Genomic DNA, 27772 nt, shown 5'->3' on the forward strand with positions numbered 1-27772 from the left:
CGACAAGCTTAAATTTATTAAGAAAGGGATTCCAAATCGATCGGTATAATGAAACGTGAGTCTATCTCAAGCATAGCATACATACATCCGCATAATATTATTACACAATTGTACTGCAAATGGCGTTGGGTATAAAAATGGAAAACATTTCTTACAAATCATGCGTAGGAAAGGAATTTGAAACAAAGGAAACCTTAATATGAGACTTGAAAGATATTAAAATAAAATTTCGCTTACATTATATAACGAAATTAAAAATAATCAGGCGCTTGGCGTAAAGGATCGACAGCATTACCATTTATACTAATCTTTTTCCCTCTCCACGCCTAACCAACATGGAGCAAATCAAGATCAGAACATTTGCAAGAATTCGTTTTGATTATATGATTGCAACACTGCAAGGGATCCTTTAGAAAACTACTCCTCCAATTTGCAACTGTGTCAACTGTGACAAAATCTTACGATTAAATAAATGGCTTGTGATGGCTTGTGGCTGAAATCGTTGCAGTATTCGAAGATTCGTATTCGACACTTCTAACCCTGTGGACGTATTGAAAGTACATGGAGAACTTTATATCAGTAAAATATTTAACTTCATTAAAGCGGCTACACTCACCATCTAGCCTATCTTTAAAAGAAAAAAGAGTAAATGGCCTTAATTGGTTGGTGCTCATCCTACTTTTGGTCCTACTTTAGAATTTACTTCTATTATTTCAATAAAGTATAATAATTATAGTAACACAATTAAATGTATAGACGGCCTTCAAACTAAAATTTAGCCTAAATATATAATTAAAATCATCTTAAATTAGCGCGCAGGATATATATAGCTTAACGTTTACGTACAGATTTTTTTCTATATTTGTGCGGATGTATGCCACACTTAAAAGGACTTCAGATAGACTCATCCTTTATTATACCGATCTACTGAGGATCTAAGTTTGTCTGTCCACCTGCTCCCCTTGTTTTCCTATTTTTCCTCCTCTCACCATTTATGAAACAAGGGCGCGAATGTGTGCAGTATCCAGAAGAACATGAGATAGACTTTCCTCTTATTGTAATGGTAGAGCTAGTCACTCTGTCCGCCTGTCCGTCTGATGTCTGACCATTTATCTTCGGCCCGCTAGGATGAAGGCTATTGTTTAGCCACTTCCCATATAAAGACTTTTTAGAATAACAGTATTAAGCGAAGTCGTGTAGCGTATTTGATGGCGAACTATGTTTCACTGCAGTGTTTCTACTTGTTTTGTTTTAAACTTTGATGTCTATGTGCGTGGTCAAAGTGTACCATGTATTGTTCACTAAAGCAGCGGAACAAGCATGGTGGCGAACCATGGTTCACTATAATGTTTCTACTTGTTTTGCTTTAAATTTTGATGTCCGAGTGCGTGCTCATGTCACAAGTTTCAAATCACTTGCCAGTGCAAGGGAAATATTATGTATTGTTAACAGGGGAACAAGCTTAATTCGGCTTTGGGACGAAACTTCAACGTATCTTGCAGTAGACAAGTATGGCATAGAAATCCGAATTTTTAAAATCCACGAATAATTCAACGAACCGAACTTTAAACTAATAGGCACTATAGGTTAACAGATATTTTGGCATATCATCGTAATTTCTAAATGCGATCTGCACTCGTTAGTTGAGAGAATTAATGTCAATGTCTAATTTTCCCTGAAATTTCTGGCAATAACGAGATGGCTAGATAGTTTCGATTAAATTTCTTTGGAATTTTATCAAGAACGTACTCGATAGAGGGTATAATGCCTCCTTTATAGTCTATCTCTCACAAAAAAAAAAAAAAAAAATTGTTTCATATCATTTTGAGACACTCTTTATTTCCCATTTTATTGCCAATGTTATTGAAAATTTCTCTTTTACTAAAATCCGTATGTTTGAGTATCACAATCATTTCAACCGTATCATGTAATCGGGCCTGAAATACATGCAACATAAGTAAAATGCATTTATTTCAGTTCAGATTTCAAATCACTTTAAATTGTTTTACGTCTAAATGTCTATCTACACTTACTACACAAGACAGATGCACAGGCAGACACACGTCCAGATATTTCTTAACATGAAACTCCATAATTTCACATGCAAGTGTTACAATAACTGAATCTAGGGAAATATATAAAATGCAAACACAAAGAAAAAAAATAGCAAAACTTACGGAGCAAATTCATCATCATATCATGAAGAAGTGAATTTATACGGGACATTAAGTTTAAAAAATTTAGTTAAATATTTGAAAAATAATATCATTACTTTTATATAGTCGGGCGAGGCCGACCTTTAAATAATCTACACCACTTTGCCTAGCACAGTTATTGGATCGTTTAAATACATTAAAAATTTCACATCACTTTACCTAATTTAGGTCATGTTAGAAACTCTTTTGCATTTTTTTTGCACAGATGGTACATTTTCGTACATTTATTTGCAATAGTTTGTAAGTAATGAGCAAATAACCAATTTTTCATTACCTTTGAAAAACAGAGATGTTCTCAGTTTACTTGGTGCTGTGGGTATCTCCTTCGACCGATTTGAACCATTTTCAATACAAATCTGCGTGCAAGAACTTGCAATGTTTTTGCCAAATTTGAAGTCGATAGCTTCACTTTTGCGGCCAAGAGAATAGACATTTCATAAACGGACGGACGGACAGACAAACAGATATGCTTAAATCGATGCAGAATTTGATGATAAGCAAGATTGAGCATCCTAAGGGCACACTTTACTGTAAAATATTTTCTCTTTTTTTTTACGTGGAAAAAAAAAAACAGAAGAAACAAGTGTTGGGTGTAAGGAGATTCGCTCTAAACTGAGCAAAATTCCTTTGTCGTGTTTTTTCTTGTTTTTTTTTTTTTATTATAGGTTTTCCTGTTTATTAATTAATTTATTTATAAATCCTCCTATATATGATATTATTTATGTGTTACATGTATTTCTGCACATAAGCTTCTGTAAATATGTGGAAATTATGTAATTTAACCTCCTTGGAAGCTTAAGTAATAAATTGCTTAATTATAAGAGATATGCAGTTAAGCATTAAAAATACATAATTAAGTATAATTTTTATAGAATTATTTTCATACTTCATATGGCCATTTGAGGTATTCTTTTTTTGTTTTTTTTGTTTTTTATTTTATTATCGAAAGCCTCATGGCTTTTACATTTTAATAAACGTACGTTAACGTAAGTTGGTTAAATTGATTTTAGTGGCTTTTTATAGATAGGGCTTTGGGTTTATTCACTTTTTCTCACTTTTCAAATGATGATGAAAAATATATATTTCTTAAAAAAAAAAAAAAAAAAAAAAAAAAAAAAAAAAAAAAAAAAAAAAAACAATGGAATTCAACAGAAGCATTTATAATAATATACTTGAAGTCAGTTCGGCCGTAGCGAATATATGTAAATATTTAAATAATGTGCCAACTGTTTTGGTGTAAATGTAAACTTGTTTGCCCTATTTTAACCAAAATTTCAAATTATTTCGCCTTGCACGCTTTGTTTTTAAAACTTAATGTGTAATGGGCAGAGTGCAGGGTTTTGCTTGGAAAGCGAGTTTCTCAAGTTCAATGCTAAATATCATAATGATTTTACGATTTTTATTTATGCACATACATAAAAACGTAATCATTAAAATAAATATGTTTTTACGAACCTTTTTCAAGTTATAAAAATTAATCTTTCTAAGCTGATTTAAACAAAAAATTTAATACAAAAAAAAAAAAAAGGGTCATAAAAAAAGAGACAAAAAAAAGCAACAAATTTTTGTAGTAAATACGCGTATCGAAGCCGTAAAATTATAGCAATATCGCAAACGTAATACGCTATGTAATAGAAAGTAAAAAATTACGTAACTGCATTATAATATATGTTTGGCAACTGAGGTGATGTATACAAGCTATTAAATTATTTTTATGTATCGAAAAAATAATTTATAGGTTCAACAACGTAACGGTCTACTATAGCGATACTAATGTTTTCAAGTTTTGTATTTTATACTAAACACACTACAGTGGACCACGCCTCACCATTATATAGTCTGCACTATACTACTCAGTTATTCACGGCTTCATGATGTGTTTTCAAAATAAGGCGTTATATGGGAAATTATCGAAAAAGTGAGCCGCTTCGAATCATTTTCAGCAGCGTTCATCTTTGGACCAAAACAAGCCAGTCTATCTAATTTCATTAGAATATCATAAAAATTGCGACATTTTAGTTGAGCATGAAGACACAGACAGACGGACAGACCAGTTTGAATCGATGCAAAAAATGATTCTGAATATAATAATAGAAGCCCTCCTGGATGTTGCATATATCTGCACAAGCTCAATATACATTGCATTAATAAAAGGTGTAGGAAAGAATTAGTGGCACCGAGTAGCAAATGTCATTCCGAAATTCTTTAAAACAACCGTGTCCAGCCTAAAGTTCAAGTTCGATCAATTAAAATGGGAGAATATAAAAAAAAAAATGTAGAATATAAATGCAACCCTGGCGAACGAGAGCCTATGAATTGTTGGAAGGCCAATTTTACTGCATTATCGAAATTGAAATTTTTTCCTATCAAGCAGATGTCCAAATTGCGAAAGAAGTGGTTGTCGGTGAGAGCTAGATCCGCTCAGCATGGAGGATGATGAAGGAGTTCCAACTCCAATTCCTATAATTTCATCATGGTCATTTGCGCAGTGTGTGGAGAGATGCGAGTCGATTCGTGGACCAATTTAGCCTGCTTTACCTTAAGTTTCGGCATAATTTACGCCAGGTGGTTACTGTACATATCTGCTGTGATCAATGACCTTGCGTTTCATGAACTTGCGTTAGACAACTAAGCGCTCGCAATCAGCTCCCTCTAATGAATACTAGGCTTTGACGTATGTTACGGTGATTCACCCGTGTCCAACTACTGTGCTGAACGTTTGCGATGGACATATTGAATCTATTTCTCATCCCAAGTAATTATTCGATTCAAAAATGAATTAGACAAGCTTCCAAACCATTTTGTTTCTGTATTTCGTTCAGCTCACCATTGAAACCATTTATATAACTTTTTCACTATCCCAATTTAAGACATTGTTTCAACATTGTTTCTTTGCTAACACCAGATATTACTGACAGCTCATAAGTACTTGGAATAATTTAGTTCTTCGACGAGCAACGTATGTAACTTATTAACAAAAAAAAAAAAAAACCGAACGGTAGATTATTAAGTCATGTTCGGATAACAAGCTGTCGAAGTTGATAAAATTGTAAACTGCAAGTTTCATCCTTGATGACCTGATACATATAGATATAATAAAAGATGGTTCTTGCATACATCCACACAATTTTAATATATCCCATACCACAAGTGATGACAAAAAACGAAATGGAATTGTAATGGAATGGCTACAAAAACAAATAATGTAATGAAGAAGGACTAGAGCGGACAAAACGAACTATTCCGTCCTTTTCATCGAGAAATCATGTTTTATATGATTTTCAAAATTGATTTGAAAGTCGTTTAAGAGTTTAATACAAAGGTCGCCGTTACGCTACTCATTTACCAATTATTCATAAATAGGAAAGGAGTTGAGAACTCTCTGTAGTATGCAAGATTTCTTTCGAAACGAATGTTTGCGATCCGATCTTGGCGGGGGAAAAGCAAGCATAATGAATGAAGGAGAACATTTTCAACTTTTACTATCGCGTTGAAGCATTTGAACGCGTTTTGATTCTATCTACGTCCGTGTCATTGTTTTGGTATGTAATCCTAATTATACACGATTTCTTTAATGCAAATTCTTAAATACAAATTAAGAAACTTCGAATAACACAAATAGTTAAAAGAACCACAAGCTTATGCTAATCGCGGCCCGTAACTGTTATGTGTGAATTTTTCATTTTTCATAATATATATATTTATACATATATATATATATATATATATATATATATCGCTTGAAAATGTGAACCAGTTTCACATTAATTCACATCACCTTCTGTTTATGTATATAACGTAACCAAATACATACACACTATGCAGAGAACATTATATAAATCTTTGCTTTTATGAAAACCTATGCAACTTAAAAGAATTGTTAAGAGCTTTTTTCCTTCTTGTTTTTTTTTTTTTTGGCAATAGTTCTACCAAACAGATTGAATTATGATTTAATTAGTATTTGAATATTTCACATTTATATGTATTGAAGAGGGTGTGCGAAATTTGTTTTTCATTTGTAATAGCCCAGAAGACCTCATCATATGCGCCGATAGCTTCTGGTTGACGCTTATACTTCGTTGAGGTATTGAAGATAAGCAAAAATTAATCGAAAACTTTAGATATCGTTACCTGCTCATAATCTAGATACAATCAAGATATATTTTCGAATGGATATGTTACAGACGACAGAGAGAGAAATGCGAAGATGCAAATGAATTTCGTTCAAAAACAATGGATAATTATTTACAACAGTACATAACATTATTATTAAACAATAGCTTATGATTTTGCCTAACAATTTTATTGCATTCTTTATTCTTAAAGCAAAACAATGTAAAATTATTTTTAAAAAAATTGAAACGTTTTAACAATAATGGCAAGCCTAACGATTACAAATACTCTACATTATTATTTTCATTTACGTATACCAGATATACCAGAAACTGGAGCAGGGCGCCCAAGAAAGGTTTGCCCTTTCTGAGAACTCTTGCAAAGCGGTAGTGTCCGACACATAGACCATTTAGCGCAATAAATTTAAACGTTATGTCACTATCTTCTTGTAATTTTTCATATTTGCATGGGGTCTCTCAAAATATACGCAACATTTGAATTTGCCGCCATTCGTGCGGCAGAAGAAGCAGTTGGACAACTGTCAATTTAGTCTTAGTAAAAATAGAGCATTACCCGGGGAAACAAGGCTGTTTCATTGCTGAATATTATTTCAAAAATAATGAAAGTTTAGCGGACACAGTCTGTAGATTTTGTACAAAATATGATCCGAATATTGAATTAACTTCAATTTCTTTTTATGGGGTTACTTGAAGTCTATGAAGTCTGTGCCAATAAGCTCACAACCATTAGTACATTAAAGGGGGGACTTGACGCTGCATCTGCGAAAAGAATGCGTACTTGTCAGCAAAGCCGTGGAGGCCGATTGCCCGACATGCCATTCCATACATAACCCTAGCCTATGTATATTAAGATTCACAAAAAAAAAATGGCAATTTTAAAAAACAAGTGAAAAGGTTATAGTTGAGCTAGGCCGGCTTAATATCAGGCAGGTTTAGAAACATTTTCCGAATCATTTTCTAAATCGATCGGTATAATAAATGGCCCGTCTTTCTTAAGAACTTCTGCGTGCGAACGTTTATAACGCCCAGAAGAACCCACCTTCTGTTATACCGATCGACTCAAGAGTGATTTACCTTTGCTCTTGCCCTCTCAAATTTTTTAGCAGATCTGTAGGCGATAACTTCAGTTTCACTAATGGAAAAATGTTTACTGCAAATACCACGCAATTTCGCAGACAGTCGTGTGGTCGCAGGACCAGGCGAATATGTTTGGATGCATTCCAAATTCAAACTGTACAAAAATCCATAGACTTTACGGAGTTTTTAAAGATTGTTTCTGCGCCGTACGAATGTATTGAAGAAAAATCTAAATTTTAATACACTATAATATTGCATGCTGAAATCATAAGATAAGCTTGGGCTCAGTATAGCCCTATCGGGTTCCGGTTAGAAACCTGAGAAACTTTCCGTTTCAGTACGAAAAAATTTGCGGCTGAGGGTCGTCGAGTGCTCTCCTATATTGAGTGCAAAATTGTTATTAGTAAAAACACGCGTCTTGGGATGCTGTCAGCGCTTCAACAATCGGAGTTTTGAGATCTACGGTCGTGCTCTGTATTCGGTGGGACGAGCTCGTCTCAGTACATGCAGTGCAGTTTAAAACATGCCTTGAATAAGAAATGGCAGAGAACGGTTCATTGAAAGACAAGGTAAATTGATTTCCAGCATGACAATGCTCGACCATGTCGAAACGCCGGTCAGTATGTGTTGAAATGATAAATACTACCCCACTCACCCGCCGTATCTTCGAGACATTTCTCCCTCTGATTGTCAAATGTTTTAATCAATACCATACGTCCTAGCTGACCAGCAGTTTCGTCCTTTTGAAGAAGTCAAACATTGAATCGATATAACAGTCCCCTCGATATGCTTTTTTTATATTCCCCGAAAGATGCGAGAAAGAAGTAGCTAGCGCTGGACAATATTTGAACTGTAAATGTGTAGGCAGAAGCAGTGTTATTTACGTAATATTTTATTACCACTTTTTGTCGAGAAATATTAAAAAAAATCGCAAAACATTTTCCATTTAACGACTTTACGTATATGAGAAGTGGTTCTAAAAATCTTGCAATCCAATCCACTTTCAATTGAGCGCACCGATGACCCAAGATATGTCAGAGTACAAAACTACATCAAAAAAAACTATGGCTTGAGCATAGTCTTATGTTGAGTTCGAAAATAAGAAGAAGAAAATAAGTAGAAGATGGGGCTATCAAATATTATTGTGTGCTTTGTATATATATTTGCATAAACTTCATGTACGCCTCTGCCGAGATTGGGTCGAGACGTAGACAGTACACAATTAACCGACTTGTATTCGAAAATATGGAATTATAAAATATTATGTAATCCAAGGTACATTGCTCATAAAAGAAGGAGAATCTTTAATTGAAAAGTAACGAAGCCGTCGAGCTTCAATTTCAACTTTTTCTAACTAGCATTAACCTGCTGCAGAAGCTCCTTATTAGATGATAAATTAGTGTGTTCTTCGAAAGTAGACTTCGTAGACCACAATGTCGACAAGTTGACTCTGTATCTCCAACTCAATGTACCGAAAGCCTAAGGAAAACCATTTCTGATAACCAAAATATTATGTATATCTGCTTTTACCGAAGTGAATCTATTTTAATCGGTGAATTCGACGAATTACTTCGGGATAAAAATTAATGTAGAAATTTAATGTTAACGAATATCTGCGTCGTAATAAATCGCTATTCGGTCTCATTTGCGATACTTATTATAGATCACTAATCCAGAGATAGGAGAGAGAGTGAAAGAGAGAGAGAGAGGAGAGAAAGTAAAGCTATTATAAGAATGTTCCCAGCAGACTAATAATAGGAAAAACCTATCTACGTACTTTTTACTGCGAATAGTACATACATATATATATATATATATATATATATATATCCAATTTGTAATAGTAGGTGGTTGATTTACATTAATACTGAGTCAGATCGTATGAATTTCTTGGCGAATCTTTGATGAATGCTTGCTGGTTGTTGCTGGTGCAAATGAAATGAATGATAAAGTTTGCCTGCCATTAATGCTGCAGCGTGTAGGTGGTGGTGGTGGTTAAAAAATAACAAAAACACTCTTAATATCAATTAAGAACTGCAAAAGCAACAACAATAGATGCATTCTCATGTTACCATATTTGTTCGAGTTTAGTATGAGAATTGGAAAATTAACGTTCATTTACTATTAACCAACTGTTACAAAATATATACAGATTTACATCAGATGGAATAACAATTGAACAATTCCATATGTGTGGATATTATGAATGGAAAATGACGTCGGCTTGTAAATTCCTATACGGAATAATCATAACGCATTAAACTGTATTTAAATGAGAATAAAAATAATCTTAGATGATGACAGAGAGAGAGAGAGAGAGAGAGAGGTTACCCACACAATAATGCTCATTAAGCATCAGTGCTTAATGTCCAAATGACAGCTTTAGCTATATAAATATTTATTTTATTATGTAAACACATTATATATAAACATTGTGATTGCTTACCTATTATTCAACGGAGCTTATTTTCTAACATTTTCAACTATTAAAAAGTGTTTGTTCAATTAAGGAAAATTTCTTAATTATTTTCAATTAATTGAAACAAATCCTATCCATGTCATTCGTTGAAGAATGAGAGGGAGTTGCTAAGCGTCGAAAAATATTTAGTTAAATACTCCACGCTACACTTTACGTAGCTTTTATACCCGCCATCGCGAGAATGAGGATTGTATCCTTTTGTCATATCTCAGAGCCCCTATAAAATATATGCATGTCCTTGATTATTGTCAAATACTGAATCGATCTAAGCATGACTGCCTATTCGCTTGCTTATTCGCTCATTTGTCTCATTTATGTGGTAAACATTGTCTCGGTTGATATCCTTAATATATCGTTATCGGTGAATTTTTATACGGAAATTGGTATTGAAAATACTCCAAATCGGCCTGCAGTGCAGTATACATTGCTAACTTGGAAAACAAAAGACTATAAGAACGCCATCCATTACGTATAAGGATGAAAACTTTCTCTTGTATTCGCGGCCCTTCGGGGAGTACTCGTGGTGGTTGTGGTCGGCAAGTTTCTAGCCAAAGTGGAACAATTTGAATGCAGCGAGGCCTCACCACTGACCAGAGTGGGATTTATTGTTCCATATACAATAAACCGTTCTGGACTCTGGTGTTGCTTAGGCCCCTACTCTGTGGGGATTGTCTAACTCGCAAGGGGGCGTAGTACGCTTAAAGTGACTTGGGCCACCGTTAGATTAAGCCTTTCAGACAGGAACCCACGATAAACCCTTGCTACAAATTCTTTATTCGCCTTGGAAAATATTAGTCATGTCCTACCCCCAGAGTTGTAGTGTAACAAAATTTCATTTTTTCGTTCCTTCCTTTTTGAACTTTTCATTAGATAAAGTTGGTGCATGGTAAACAATTTTTTTACTTATTTCATATAAAATTTGCAAAGAGTTGCTGAAAAAGTAAGCACCGGACATTTCACAAACCAAAACTATGTCACGTTGATCAGTTTAAAGAAGACAAACAAAAAGAAAATCAGTTTTAACAGTGAAATCGAAAGCAAAAATTTTGATCTTTAATGAGACGGCTCAAAACGAATCAGCGAAACCCCAGACTTGGCTGGGGGAAGAATTTGTGGCAAGGGTTTAACGTGGGTTCCTGCCTGAAAGGCTTAACCCCACGGTGGCCCAAGCCACTTTTAAGCGTACTACGCCCCCTGGCGAGTTAGACAATCCCCACAGAGTAGGGGCCTAAACAGCACCAGAGTCCAGAACAGTTTATTGTGTATGGAACAATAAACCCCACTCTGGTGAATGGCGAGGCCTAGCTGCACTCAATTGTTCCATTTTAGCTAGGAACTCGCCAACCACAACCACCACGAGTACTCCCCGAAGGGCCGCACCCAAGCAGTCAGGACTCACAAATTGATCAACTGACTGCTTCCGCCATAAGGCTTCCACTGTGCTGTTGATCAATTACCACCATTACCCGCAGGCATCCGTGACATGTGTTCAAAAGTAAAAATAGGTAAAAGGGGAAAACTTATTCGTCATATCCCTTTTCCATTTTTGCATGTATTAATTAATTTACCAGACATTTTCTATCAATCCGCCAAAGGGAAGGCCGTCCGTCAATTCCTTTTTGCATTAATAGTATAATTAATTTATTTATTACGACTTAAGGACAAAGTCCATCATATACCCGCAGGCATACGTGGCTTTGTGAGGCGAGCTTCCTGACGGCTGGGGGAAGAACGCAGAAGTACTTGAGATAGGCCCACGTTTCATTATACAAATCCGAATCAGTTTCTAAATCGATTTAAATTTGTCTGTCCGTCCGCCGCTCGGTTTAGTTGTGTTCAACCTACAGATCGCAATTTTTTAGATCATGTGATGATATATGGGTCATCGGTGGGTCCAAGGACTTTTTCAACCATTTTCCATATAACACCTTATGCTGAAAACTCGTTATATGAATAATTGCATTAAACCAAGGGTACTGGATAGTAGGGCTTGTCCCACTATAATTTTATTGCATTTTTCCTTCAATTTTTTTGGTTCAGGGCGGGCAATTATCTGTATTGTATGAAACTTTATCTTTGCTAGCAATTAGCAACAAAGAGATAGGAATTTAATAGCAATAACAGCAGTCGCGTTTCGTACGCGTTAAGAAAAAAATCAGAAAGAAAAAGCTTTCAATAGTGGCTACAAAAATTGGATAACGGATATGTAGAGCGCCAGTAATTGTTTCTTGATACGAAAATTGAAACCTTCAAGTTTAATCTCTAAATAGGATTTTCCAAACATTGACACAGACAGACATCGAACATTCTGGAATGCTAAGAGATTTCTTTTTTCATTTTCATCGACACTAAGAAAATGATGTGGATTTGTGCCAAGAATCCCTTTGCCGGTCGCCAATAAAGTGTGAACGGTTTCTGCCAATCCCTTTTTCAAAGTTACGCAAATAGGCAGTCCCAGGTAGACACTTCCGGTCCACTTCCTCGTCGTTATATACTTACCATAATGCTTATCATAATTGACATATTAACGCGACGGCCTGAAGCACGCTTAATGAATCAAGTTTCTATAAATATTGTTGTCGAGATTCTTGTGGCCGACAACAAATGATTAGCGTGTACGAATGAGAGTTTCAAGAATTCACTAAATCACCCTGGATATCACCGACCACCCACCATCCACAGGCCATAGAAGACAGTGAATCTTGTCAAGGAAGAGACGTTGCAATGGTCTCCAGCCCCAAAGGTTCATTAGCACTACGATCAGTAGGAGGGAGATATCAAGAAAGATATTTCTGCCACTACCGTAAGCACCGTTTATTTCGCATTCGCATAGAAACTCGAAAAAGAATTTCAAAAATATTAGATCTAACGAATTAAACCAACTTGTCCAATCAACATCAATGCCAATGCCTAATTGACAAGTCGCAATAACATTGGCAGGCAAGTCATCAACTTATTGTGGAAAGTTCAAAACAATGTTCTGACCCTTTCAAAGTCCACGAACAACTGAATTCTATGAACGAGGATTATAAACAGACTCAAGATAGCTGCATTCAAATTTCATTTACCTAAGATAACTTTTTCAGCGAGGCGGATAACCTAAGGGATTGCATAACATTGTTGATTATCTGATGGTTGGTTTTTTGTGTTAATTATTGTTATTCATTAATCAAAAAAACGATTATTCAAGAAATTAATTATTTGTAATTTTATGTTAATTTATTTATAAAGAATACTTTAACGAGCAAGTGTAAAAATCCGAATAGCTTGAACCCAATAAGCAATCTACAAATATTTTGATCTTACTTTTTGATGCCTTGGGAGTTTCAATAATAGGCGATAATACAGCGAATCAGGTCCGTGATGAACATGGCTAAACCCGCATATATTCCAGATCCTAGAATCTTGTCGTTATGAGCTTTTGCACGTATGCGGTTTTTCAACATATTTGCGGTCTCCAGAGAAGAGATAGCTGAACCGAGATCGTAGATAGGGTACAAACTTTGTCTGGGCATAACATCATCAACAAGCTATTTAGGTATGTTTTCTCTATCCGTCCATAAGGGTAACAATGACGGATGCATTCTTTTGAATTGCGTCCGAATGAAAGCGAATAGTCTTCCCCTACCGAACAAGCTAGCTTTCTATGGCAGGTGTGGAAAGTTCGAAGTGAGCTCCATTTTGATGAATCTAAGCCAACATGTCAGATTTTCTAAATAGAATGCTGCCAACGTTCAGTAGGATACACTTAGAGAAAAAAATAACATCTAGACATTTGACAATCGCGGTAGACTTTTGTGACCTCAGATAGAGCTCACAAAAATTATCAGTTACATAAAACGGCAATTACAATGACTTAAAATTTAAAAGTTTTTTTAGATATAGATCGTTAAGTATTGGAAAAACGAATTAACGAGATAAGGAAAATTAATTATAAATTAATTTAAATAAAATTATTCTGAGTGAAGAAACTCATTTACACCTATCTAAAAACGAAAATAAGCAAGGTTATCGTATGCGGAATTTCGAAAGCTTAATAGAAATAGTCGATCACAACTAGTAATACTTTGGTATGGTTTCGGTTATACATTCTCAAAAATCATTAGAATAAACGGAGGCATTGTCGATTGACTTATGATACAAGAGTATATCAACTTCGTGCGACTGTATACAACATCCAGAAAGGACTTGTCGTAAATCCACCTTTTACTACACCACTCCTTTCAGAATCACTTTCCGAGTCGATCTAAGCTTCTCTGCCCATTTGTCTGTCTTGTAAACCTAAACAACAAGTAAGAAGGTTGAGTTCGGCAAGGGACAAATCTCGCATACCCACCACTACACTGTTCGCATTCTACTCCACAAGTTCTTTTATTTGATACCCACATAGGCAGTGTTATTAAGAAAAAAGTGATCGCGGTGTCTACCGTTTTCATTTCTAGGCAGATGATATATCTTCGTTTGAGCAATGTTTTCCTTGCCTTGTGATAAATAAGCATAAAATCTCCAAAAAGTGAGAAAAATAAAATTTAATCATTTGTCGTTTTTCTCGGTGCGTGCTTCCAATGTTTCTACCAAATTTGATGTCGATGTCTTTATTTTTGCGACCAGGAGAGCGCCAACAACAAACACTGCACAGATGTACAGACGGACAGACATGGCTAAATCAACTTAGACTTTAATGCTGATCAAGAATATATATACTTCATAGGGTCTCTAAAGCTTCCTTTTGGGCGTTATGTACATTATGAAAAAAAAAAAAAAAAACAACAGAATGAGAATACGCCCATCTTACAGCGGTGGAAAAAGGAAACTTATTTCATAACCCACGCCACAATCGCTCTATTACTTGAGAATGTTACGATTACGTCTCTTCATGAATGATTCCTCATGACGAGGCCCCCTTTGTGCCTTTATGCCGCCAAGCTTGCTATACTCCCGCACTTCCGTAATACATGTAAATATCAATACCAAGATCGAAAACCTTGAAGTCAAACTTAATGGAATAGCATAAGGGAATAACTTACGTAACAAGTCGCATTCACACGCGCGACAATATGTATTAACGTATGTAACATATCAGCTAAAATATAATTGAACAACAAAATTACCGCCAAGCCAAACAAATTGAGCCGCTTTCTTTCAAAGTGGTGTAAGCCCCTTTTATATTGTATGAAGATATTTAAGGATTTGAAAAACATTTATGCTTTTCATGACCTTAAATGGACTTATAATTCTATCCTACACGATTTGCGGTGCAAGGGTCAATATACCTTTGTGCCGATGTAGGCATCAGCCAAAAGGGTTTGAGATAGACTTACCTTTTATTATATCGATCGATTCAGAAAGAGATTCTAAACCTTGTCTGTCCGTCTGTTTGTCATGTTTTCTTATGTTCAACGTAATGGTCGCAATTTTTAAGGTATTTTGATTAAATTGGCTGTACCGAGATATTTTTGCCCAAGGATGAACGGTATTGAGAATGGTTCGGTTCAGAAGATTTTTTGAGCGACCACGCCATACAAGGATTTATTTTGAAAATTCGTTACCAGAACAAATGTTTTAAACAAAGTTTTATGGTGGGACAAGCTCCACTATAGTTGAGTTTTTATTTGTTTTTGATCTCCATATAAAGTCTTTCCGGGAAGCAAACTTCACTTTGGAAATAATTATGCAAGTAATTTCATTAAATGAATTGATAAAAAATTTTTCAAGATTATATTTGAGGAAACTCTTCATAAATAAGAAGCTCATAACAGATCATGCATTTATTGTAGTCATAAACTAACTGTTTGTCAAGAATGAACTTATGCCACTTTTAAAAAACACCATTCAAATAATACATATTAAAAGTACGCTGAATGAGTTGAATACGATACGTTGTAATAAACAAATAAATAACAAAAAAAAAAAAAAAAAAACAAAAATTAATCTTAAAAAAAAATAAATTTTATTTACTTATCAATACTTATAATTTATTATATATTTTATTTTAATTTACAACTATTTAACCTTTGAACGTTCAATCAGCTTCCATTCATATATAAACTTTTTTTCGTAATCGCATTTATCGTATGTAATATAATCATTTACTAATTCATTGTAAATGAATTCTTGACGGTATCTAATTATTTCGTTTTCCTCTGCAGTTTTCCTTAAAGTAATATTAATTGAAAACTGAGTATGTTTTGAAGGTTTATACATGCAGCATGCTTACGTTATGTAAGTGTTTATATATATATTCATACTCAGCTTTATATATATATAATACACATATATATATATATATATACACTTAATAGGTGTATTGGAGAGTTTTGTCCGTTTTTTAGTATCCCACTTACCGAATATGATCCCAATTAAGCCTTTCCCCAATCTCCGATATGGCCGAAAACATGATTTCGCTCTAACTTGATCTTGACAGTGTCCTCGTCAATCAAAAATATTCCGCCTTAGTGTGGCCTATCAGAAGGTTCGGAATCACCTATTTGAAATTTTTCGAAGCCTCCTTTGCATATTCTATTCGAAACAGAGCTTTCACCAGACACTTTCCATAAACTTCTACATCATTCTGTTGCATATCTTCTTTGCTGAAATTCGTACAAAATACAGTGACGGTGAACTTTATCAGTAGCCACGCTCACTTAATATTAACACAAGTCGTCTTTTGTTAGGTCAATATACTTACTAGGGAGTGAGAGAGAGAAGGATTGGCAAACGCTTATGCGCTTAGTAGTTCAAACTTGTTATAACAAGTAACCGTAACGGGCAGAGCTTTTCAGTAGACCTATTATTTATATATATATATATATGTGTGCGTGTGTGTGTGTGTGCGTGTGTGTGTGTGTGCGTGTGTGTGTGTGTGTGCGTGTGTGTAAGTGTATGTAGGACCATTGGGACCAGCTCTAAAGGGCCACCCCTAGAAGCTTACCAACAAATTGAACAACTACAGTGCTGCCGTCCTACCAAGAGCTTCAAAATTTTCGAAAGTGATGTTGAAAAATTATTGCTTTAAATGGATTCAAAATTTTCGAATTTTTACTTTACGTTCTAATATTGCATCTCAAGAGATCTCTAATGCTTACTTTATTTAGTCGGATTAATCGAAAACTTGATAAACCCATGAAGTTTTAGTAGGTGATGTAAACAAATTCACAGACGCCTACAAACAATGTCAATGCGAAACCATTATCATAGCCATAAGTAAATTGTATTTTTTTTTTGTTTTTTTTATTTTTTTTTTTTTGTTTTCTTCTATTTGTTTTGTTTATTGTATTGTATATCAGCTTGAATGCTAAAAAAAAAAGAAAAAAACAACAAAAAAAAACAGAAAAAAAAGTAATGACTTTTTTATGATACAATGACATATGCCAAAGTTAAAGTCATTTAAACATTTATCGCTGCCATTGCATTGGAGACGCGTCCGACCGAATGTGGTGTTGTTGCATGGGTGTTGCTGCAACGTTTTCAATTGGTGGTAATGTGATGGTGGTGGTGCTGGTGGCATTCATTTGAGACAAGTGCTCGGCTTGAAGAGGTCAATGCAAATAATTGACCATAAAGTAGCTTATGCGTCCACCAAATGCACCATTGAGTGTTATAAATGAGTCTCCGCAAGAAACGTCTGGTAAATGTTTAAATAATTGTACAGCGACAGGCCATTTATTTGCTACGTTGCCATCGCGTTCGTTCTGCATATGAATTGTTTTTTTTTGTATTCTGTTTTTGTTTTGTTTCGCTTTGTTTTTTTTTTTTTTTTGGAAAATGGCGTGTGGAGCATAACCTTTTTAACCTGTTTTTAATTAAGTTGCTACATCTAAGAGCCAACAGAGCCAGCTAGCCACAAAATCTTAGCTGCGCATGCTATCATATTTGTTTAGCGTTTTATTAAGTGGTCATTAATTGTTACAAAAATTTGCTGTCAAATGATTATAATCGTGCACTGGTCTTCAATGACATAAAATGACATTCTTAATTGATTTGAAAAAAATGAAGTCGAAATTTAATTTTTGAATCTTTATCGAGCATGCATACCTTGCAACTACTACTACTACTACTACTACCACTACTACTATTGCCATCGCCACTAGTACGCTTGCGCAAGCACTTCTTGTACGTTTGATCGATGATTTATTTTTAAGTATTCATACATACATACCATTACGTTTTCATAGTCATCAATATTGACTTATCAGCGACAAAACAATTTATATGCGTGCATGTGCTTGCATTGAGTAGAGAGATGCTTTTGTATTAATATACGGTTTTCTTTTTATTTTTATTTTTTTCCTTTTTTGCTTAATTTTCCAGAACTGTGAACCTGAGGTTAATGTATGCTGCACATATCAACCTCCTCCAACACCGTCTACCACGGCTGCTACCACTACTACGCAAAAGCGCTTCATCACCTGTACTGCGAACACGGCCTGTGTATATGATCAGGATTGTCGCAACGGCGAGATTCTTAGCAATGTTGTCGTCAATTTAGAAGTAAGTTGTTTTTTCTCTTTCAAAACATAAATATTTTAACTTTATTATATAATATTACAAAAAATATGTAAGCAATACATACGTCAAGTTTCAATTTTCTACAACTGCTGTTTCGCGATCGGAACGGTACATGGTAGGTAGATGAAAAGTGATAAAAATCCAACACTTAGGCTTTGTTTGAAGCATTAATAGGTTAATGATGAGACTACGAAACGACTAACTTTTGGTTAGGGTAAGAAGACAAAGCTATTAGCTTTGCAACTCGTGCAGCATGTGCACGTCTCAACCTTTGGTGATCGGAGTAGAAGACTTTATTTCAGGGAATGACAAGACTGCGAAACGCCTCACTTTTGATTAGGGTAGGAGATTAGATTAGGAAAAGAAAATCATAAGCTCGACCTTTCGTGATCAGGGGGTAATAAGGAAGAAAAGCTTACTTATTTTGGGTGTTTTATTGAGCATGAACCCATCTATCCAAGAAATTACAAATGCAAAATTAAATTTTTTTGTCCATAGACGTGACAAGACAATTTACGGAAACACAATGCCTAGTTATAGTAAATGTTAAGATCCGTTTTCCATCGCTTTTCAATTTCTTCGGATATCCTTTTTAAAATTTCTTTTATCGAATTCAAAGAATAAGAACTTTCGCCTCAAACATCTGGATTTTGAAAATTACCCATAATCTCGCAGGCAAGTATCAACATTCAATTCCTAATTGTAAAAAATATACAGAATGATATCCAATGTCTTCCAAATTATACCAGCGGATATCCATTATCGAATTATTTGTATAGAATTCCAACCAAAATAAATTTCGCCTTAGTTTGCATGGTTTTCAAAATTCTAGTAATAAAAAGACCAATAATCAAAATTACATATTAAAATTTCAAATTTGTCCTACGTTCCCAGAGTCCTAGAGTTTCACTTTTTTCTCACGGTTTCGCGAAAGTTCTCGAAAGCGTCAAAGTGATAGTTCGCAGTACGGGCTCATTAATCAAAGCCATAACAAACAGACGATTATTGAACGATTATTGGATGGTTACTAGTTTAAAGGCTTTGGCTAATATTTGGCGGTAAAGAATCAAAATTCCTTCATTTATCACATTCGTTCGTATTCATATAATTTGACTTGTTGCGATCAATAGTTTTTAGACAAGCTAACCAGAACATTATGAGGTGTCCGATGAGTGGGACAGATACCTAGAAAAATGGTGAGGTAGACTTGATCGGCCTCAAGTCAGGGGACATCCTGATAGACGAGCGGAACAGGTCCGACGGGCAAAGAAGTCTACCTGAAAGTTGTTTAATTCCCTGGAAAACGAAATTTCCTAAGACGTAAGGGAACTAATCAAAGGAAATAAAGATTTCCGATGCTTGATTCGCCAGCGATTAACTTAAAAGTTTAAAAAAACACCAGAGGAATGCCCGGAAAAGGCGGATTAACACAAGTGCTTGGCGAAATTTAACCAGTATCAGGATAAACATAGCCATCAGGACAAAATGTAAAATGTCTCGTATATTTTGAACGTTTATACGCAAAGGATTCGCCCAAATCGATGAAATTGAATCGTGACATTCATTCTGTAAATAGTTCTTGTAGTTCAATCCACTGCTACGAACCGACGAGTGTAGAGTGTAGAAGAATGTTAGGAAAAACTCGTACAACGTGCATTGGCGATTTTACGTAATAATATAATGAAATATCTTTATTCTGATAGTGAATCACTAACAGTCCAACAGTCCAAGTAGCAAAAAAAATGTTCGTGTTCATCCCTCCTCCGTTCGCATGTTAAACAACTTTTAATCTGTGAAAGTTGCGTAACATTGTTTACATGCAGTGTGACTACTGCAATTTGCCAAGGGAGCGCACACGTCTGCCAACTGAAACATGAAATAAATTATCTGTGAAAAAAAAAAAAAAAAAAAATTTTAAAAAATGTACCAAAAAAAAAAAAAAACGACGACATTTTAAAACATATATATATATACAGATATATATATACATAAATATATATAAATATATATAAGCGGGAATGTGATTATATTCAATATGAAAATTGAAACATAAGGGGGATCACAACATATGGTAAAGCTTTAGCCTGAAGCCATAGCCCGTCTATTATCATAGAAAATTAATAACAATTCAAATCAATCATACTGAACGCAATCAATGCTAAATCAAAGAGCGGCTATTAATTGATGATATTTATTAGTAAGCGACCTTCTTCAGTTCAGCTTATAATGTCTATAATGAGCAGTCTTCTAAGGTCGTTTTAAGCATAAAACTGGTTTTATAATTTTTATTTACGAATTAGTTTTTATTTTTCTCCATCATATCTCCATCGGCGAAGGTTTGCAGCATTCCGAAGGCTTTAGAAGAAAGATTTTCATTTTATGTCTGGACCGTCATTGCCATCTCGCTTAATTCGCCTAAAAATCATTGCATAACAATTGCAATCCATTTCTCTTCAAGTTCGAGAGGTGATTTGAAAGACCGCCCTTTAGTTCAATGCGCAAGCGTAGCATTTGCCAGAAAAATTTATTGTTATAGAATAACTTTTTTCCATGCGGAAGGTTCCACTCTGTTAATCGGGCTGATCTAACCGACAGAGAAGCAATTATTGAAGCTTTGTTAAATACCTTCGCTGCATTAAGTTTTCGTTAAATTTTGGGGGGTTGCAAAAATGTTGATCATTTTTAATGCGAATAGTTTCCACCATTTTCTACAACATTTCACAATAGTTTTGACAAGATGGCGATATCATGTGGAAAGAACTTATATCGGCGATCCATCCACCGACCCATTTTCGCACTTCTTCAACTTTGCGGAGCCGCATGCTGCACCATTTTGAACAAGTGGCAATCAGGAGGCACAATGCCTGGTGAATGCGCAGAGTGTGGCAGAACTTCCCATTCAAATTGCGACAATGTATTCCGGACAACTCTTGCAAAAAGTTGCCAAAAAATAACATTTTCGGTCAACTCGTGTCGCTACTTTTAAGTCGTTGAAACCAGAACCGATCGTTCGGATATGGTAGAGCAGCATCGCGCCGTAAGTCTCTGAAGGTGTTTGATGGACTTCGGCAGTAGATTTCTTGAAATGAACAATAAAAGTGATGAATTTGGATGAAGATGAATTTTGAGCGCTCCATGATTAGTGTCGTCGTGCGCTGACTAAGTCTTACGCCATCTTCTTTGGTTCGAAGCACCATACCGTTTCCGTCGTTATAAAGTGTTCGCCGAAAACTTGGGGTCAGGTTCAGCAGATGGCCTTACTTTCACATAGAAGGTGATGGGACCTCTTAATCGGCCCTTGGCAGGATGTGCATGAACACATATCGAAAAAAGCCATGTTTTTCAGGTGGTACCTGAGGGAATTATGCCCTGTATGACTTGCACACGTGAAACTTTGCTTCGGTTTAAATGTAAAGTCCTGGGCAAAGGAACTTTGGCCAACTAAACTTAAAGGATCTTGTAGAAAATTTCTAAAACATCAGTGTCTGTTCGGTTGACTTTCCGGGGCAACATCCAGAACGGCTCTTTCATGAGACTCCGTTATTAAATGAACAACAAGATGGTTAATAGCCTATTATACCAGTGTAAATTTTTCAAGTTAGTCATGATAGATTTCGATATTGAATTGGATTAGTTTTGCAATTCTAATTTAAGCAACTGTTTGCTGAGCCACCTGACTTGCTTGTGGACGGATGGTTGGTGACTTTATTTGCAAAATAAAGTTGTCACGAATACAAACTTGGCTACATTAACTTTATAGAATAACACATTCTCTCTTCCTAAGATTCTCGTACTAACTACCACTGGCTGGTGTTGAAAGGAAACAAGTCTTTGTATCTACAAACAACTGGGCATTGAATGACAATACATTGATAAAATTCGCCTATTTTTATACAATATGTCAGAAAGGAATTATTTTCTGCCAGGATCCAATTATTTATAGTACCGTTAGGTCAGTTCGCTTATGAAGCTAAGTATATAAGTTTTTCTGCTCAACGAACCATTGTTGCGAGTTAAGAGGCTTATGGACATTACGCGGAAGTTCTATGAAGGCATAAGAAATTAATTGAAATTTAAAAGCTAAAAACTCCATTTTAGTAGTCATAACTTAGCAACAAGGAAGATAAGTTATTTGCAAAATAATTTCAAGAGAAAGCATAAGCGATCGGTATTGTTTCCCAAATGGCAGACGTTTGACGTCAAGTCTTTTTACTGTCATCTAAAAAGGAAAATGCTCTAAGCTGCAATAATAATGATTTGAATAAAGGGACAGAGGGACAAATTGATTCCACTGTTCATTACTCTAACTCGAGTTTCCTGTCCATATTGGCTTTTCTTGCCTCTTTTTCTCTTTTTCCATTCTCGAATTTTTGTATACTTTTTCTCAGTTCATGATTGTATCCAATCTGTTAGCCTAATTGGACCGTCAAGTAAGAATATAAATTATTAATACCCGTACGCTACTGTCAACCGACACTTTACTATTAATTAATTTAAAATTAATAGTTAACATTAGTTATTTAAGTTATTTAATTAAATGTTTATAAATTTACGATTGTTTTTCATTATAAAGGCAACAAGCATCGAATTCATTTAAAATTCTTTTATAAATTTTATTTGACATTTTCTTTATAAAATTTCAATGTAAATTTCATTTATAACTATAAAAATAATTAAACAATCGTAAATTTAATCCGATAGTTAGCATTAAATTTAATAAATTTCCCCCAGGCATCACAACTGCGCTTATTGAGCAACTGACTATATTTTAAGCAACGAATGTCTAAGATTGTACGTAACTTTCTTACTTGATTTATTGATCTTTTGATTCTCTTTGATTTTTTTAATATATATCATATAGAGTATACACATCAGATCTCCACTTTACTCTTCACTTACCAGTTAATCGAAAAATGAAAAGCTTAGTAATGAATAAAAAAATCTTATAGTGGAAAACAGTTCACTATTAAATATCCCACACTACCTTAACAATTAATGTAGTTACTCATATAATAACGGTTCCAAATAAGTCTCATATGAGTAATGGGCGAAAAGCTGCTTCGATCTCAATCACTTTCAACAGTGTTTTTTGTTGGGTCAAAACATGGCGGCGAACCAAATTTCATTAAAATATAATATTTTAAAAACCAGAGGGACCGAGGGACAGACATGCTTAAATAAATTCTGAAAATAATATTGATGTGATCGATTCTACCACAAGTGGTGTAGAGTACATACCTAATTGTAGGAAATATCAGATGTATCCCGTGTACAAGTCGGTAAAGTTATAATTTATTCTGTCAAGTTCTTTAAAGAAAACTTTTTTCATTTTGAAAACAAACGATAAACGCCCTGTCGGGTCATTGCTAATCATTAAATATTCCAGATCACACTACAGTTCTTCACATGACGACTTTCAACACTGAGTGCTCCGATGCGACCCGATAGTGTTCAACAATGTTTTTGCTTCGGTCAAAACATGCTGGCGGTTTAAATTTGCTCAAAATATTTTAAAAATAGCAAACTATAAGGCAAGAAGACGGTGAGATGGATAGACAAGCTTAGATTGATGCAGAAAGTGATTTTCAATCGATGGGCCTAATAAAAGTCCTTCAAGTCCTTGTGTGCGTTCCATGCATCGAAAATGCGCAAAAAGTTAATATGCGGGTGTAGCCTAAGCTACTAAGCTATGGGTAAAATCGATCCGCATGAGTCACCAAATAGGCAAAAACTCTCGACCAACAACTCAATGATCAAATCTCAAGCTCGGTAAAGTTTTCGATAAAGTTGTTCACCTTAGATGCTAGTGGCTTAAGACTTCGGTCTTCAAATTTATTTCTCTGCCTAATTAAATTTTTGAATAAAAATAAAATTATAACAGACTATAAAATTAGGTAGGCGTGGCCGATTTTTCCCATTTTCACAGAGACACTACATCATTGTCCATAGAATGTAGCGTCAAATTTTTGTAGGTTTATTTGTTGTAGTATATGAGTAATGAGCAAAAAATCAATCTTTTATTCCTTTTAAAAAGGAGAGGTGTGCTCAGGTTGTGTAACACTGTACATCGACCGATCTGGCACATTTTTAATACTAACCTGAAGGCAAGAACTTTTAATGTTTTTGCCAAACTTGAAGGTGATAGGCGCATTTCTGCGGCGAGGAGAATGTCTACAACAGCTGGATGGACAGACGGACATGCTGAAATCGATTCAGAATTTGATGCTGTTCGAGAATATATTCACTCTGGATGTAGGTCTCTGAAGCTTTCTTCTGGTCGTTGCAAGCCATCATCTCTCGATGATCGGTATGATAATTCAAGAAACCTGTAAATGGAAAGAAAATTTCTACTAATCTGTTAAAGGCTGGATCATCCACTGTATGTAAATAAACCACACTTCCAATGGAGATATCAAATCAAATCAAATTTAGTTTTAAAAATGTTGCGTATAGAAATTTTGCGAAATGACTTTGTAAATAAGGCTTGCTGCCCCTTTGATGCGAAGGGAACACATCCGATGTTAATAAAGAACTGTTACAAATCGATTTATTGGGAGAACAGTTCAATGACCCTGTAATCTTCAAAAATGCCAATGTGAACGTTAATGGATTTTTTACTTTGAGGTTTATACGGGACCATTGGTTAGCTCCAATAAACCACGAACTGGCAGCGAACTTATTGAGCAGGAGTAGAGGTAAAATTAGACTAAAGACAGACACTGTTGTTCCAGGAATTCATTTTTAAAGAACTCCAGAGGAGATCATTAAAAAAAAGGAGCCACTTTTTTGAAGATCTCATATATACATCGAAACGATGAAGTCTTTACGTACGAATGAGGTTTGAGAGAGAATGCTCACTTGTAATACAGACAGATAGGGTAGCGGCCCTATGTGATGGTATGATCGCTTAGCAGAGGAGCTTCTCCCTCCTCGACTAATTTATAATTTCTTCATTCATCGAAAGTCCCGTTTTCAATGAAAAGTCCTCAAGATTGTGGGGTTTCGCAAGCGAAACGCAAAAGTTGTAATAGCAGTAGAGTGAATATTCTGGCGGCTTAGAAGTGGTGATATGTTAAATGATTAAGAAAATTGTTTGGAGAAAATGTCTTAAGCTTATGGAATAATATTTTGAAAAATAAATGTATCTCTGTTCGTCAGGTTCTTTCTTTTTTTTGATTTACGACATTCTTGAGTAACTTGTGTTCTCTGTGCCTAATCCAAAGAATTGCTTTCAAAAACGAAGAGAAAGTGCGATAAAGAGAAAGTGCAACAGACAAGTTAAGTGTAATAAAAGAGTTTCGAATGCTGATCGTTTGAAACCAATTGTGTTTTCGTAACCTATTTCTTATCAAACCTAACAAGTAACCTTAGAAAAACTACAAACCTAAACAAAAGGAAAGGGACGGGATTAGTTAAACTTAAATAGTTTTCAGTTGAGAGTTTTTTTTTTCTTTTTTATTTCTTTTTCTTAATATTTAGCTCAGCTACAATAAATTTCAAACGGATGGAAGGATGAAAGGAAGGAAGGAGAGACATTGTAAACATATCAAAAAAAAAAAAAAAAAAAAGGAATAAAAAAGAAAAAAAAAAAAAACAATCGTCAGTTAAAACTAGATATTTTATTTGTCTGATTTTGGTTGTTTTCCTTTAGCAAATGTTGCAGCGCATCAGGAAAGCACAAAAGACTTCAGCTGTAATTACTGATAACTTGTTAAGTTATGCAGTCATTGACGCCATACGTAATAAGGGTTTCTCTGCATTTAATTTGTTTTTGCTTTAAGTTATGCTTTATATCACATCTTTTTTCTGCGTTTTTTTTTTTTTGTTTTTTTTTTTGTTTTCTTAATTTTTTTTTTTTGCTCTGTATGTCTGGTTAATCTGTTTATGTTGTTCGTTATGTTGGAAAAATGGCAACAAAAATTTCAAGTGAAATTAAACTACATTTCCGAGCTAAATGAATACGCAGTCAACACGACAGTTAGTGTGCAGTCGAGCGTTGTGTGCATTAAGCAAAAATTCCTTTTTTTTTTTCTTGTTTTTTTTTTTTTTTTCTTTTTTGTTATTAAGCAGCAACAGTCAGAGCAACAGAAAGTGAGTGCAAAGTGAAAAACATGCATAATAAAGCGTATTATATATTATATATTAGCCTAGTAAGGCAGTAGATCGTGTAACGTTTATAGATGTTACCCATGAATTATGCGAAAAATTCACGACAAGGTCGTTGAAGGCTGAGACTGGCACCGCACACCAACCACAAACCGGCATTCAGGCTGGCTAACAATTGGGCCAGCATGCCAGCAAATTTACCTGGCTAAGCATGCAGCCCGATATATATATATATATATATATATACATAAACACATAAACACATACACACACACGCGCGCGCAGGCAACCCAAAGACAAACAACAACACATCGCATACAAATATGTGAGAAGGAAGAAGAAGAATAAGAGGAAGAAGAAAAGAACCACATAATGCTCGCACATATATCCAAACAGATATGCGCACTCACACACGTACACACACACACACACACACACACACAAGCATATTGATTTTAAACTTATTTTGACCATTTCATGGCTAACGATAATATTAGAGGCAGTCAGCAGTCAGCCAGTGGGATACGATGCGGTATGTGCGGTATTTAACATTATTCCTTAAAGCCACATTATTTTACGTTTTTCGTAGTTATTGTTTTCATTGTTGCCTTAAATTATCGCTAAGTAATGGGCATGAAATTTTCACTTTGTTATTGTGCTCCACCTAAATTCAATATCGATACCATTATAAATAAACGAGATCGCGCGCGCCTCTACTCTCGTTGAAGTATACTAATTTCATGTATACACTTGCGTAACCGGCGCGTGCACTAGAAACGATGATCTCAAGTCTTTTAAAAGACTTATGGATTTTGCGACCAAGAGGAGTAGATCTCCTAAATCTATTTTTTCCGTATAACTGAAATTTTCAAAATGAATAAAAATTTTTGTTTAGATGTCTCCGCTTAACTTATAATATTTGCTTTTATCAAAACATAGACTTATTAAGATGATCATAAAAGTTTGAAATTTTTTCTAGAAAAAAAAAAAAAAAATGAAAACTTAGAAATTGTTTTTTTTCTCCCCTCATGGGTTGGTCACATTTAGTCTTCAGAAGAGAAAAAAAAAAAAAACAGAAAACTTATCTTAGATGGGTATCCAAGATTCGCTTAATGAGTATCGCTTTCTTACTTGTTTTTTTCTTTTCACATTTTTTTTTTTTTTTTTTTTTTTTAGAGTTATTTCCCCTTTTGATTTGTTTTCTGCTTATCTGGCAGACGGCTTGTTTGGTTTATGGTTATGAGTTCATTTCG

General features: G+C 34.8%; 1 protein-coding gene across 12 annotated transcripts in view; it reads left to right on the forward strand.

The window, feature by feature from the left end:
• Positions 1-27772, forward strand: part of LOC119636909 (inactive serine protease scarface) — a 53193-nt gene that overhangs the window by 13600 nt on the left and 11821 nt on the right. For all 12 annotated transcript variants that reach the window (XM_038032628.1, XM_038032629.1, XM_038032618.1 and 9 more), the window contains exon 3: positions 18216-18395. In XM_038032628.1, the coding sequence (XP_037888556.1) occupies positions 18216-18395 (180 nt within the window). The remainder of the gene's footprint in view (positions 1-18215; positions 18396-27772) is intronic.

The sequence above is a fragment of the Glossina fuscipes genome, unplaced genomic scaffold (assembly GCF_014805625.2).
Source record: "Glossina fuscipes isolate IAEA_lab_2018 unplaced genomic scaffold, Yale_Gfus_2 42, whole genome shotgun sequence".
Lineage (NCBI taxonomy): Eukaryota > Metazoa > Arthropoda > Insecta > Diptera > Glossinidae > Glossina > Glossina fuscipes.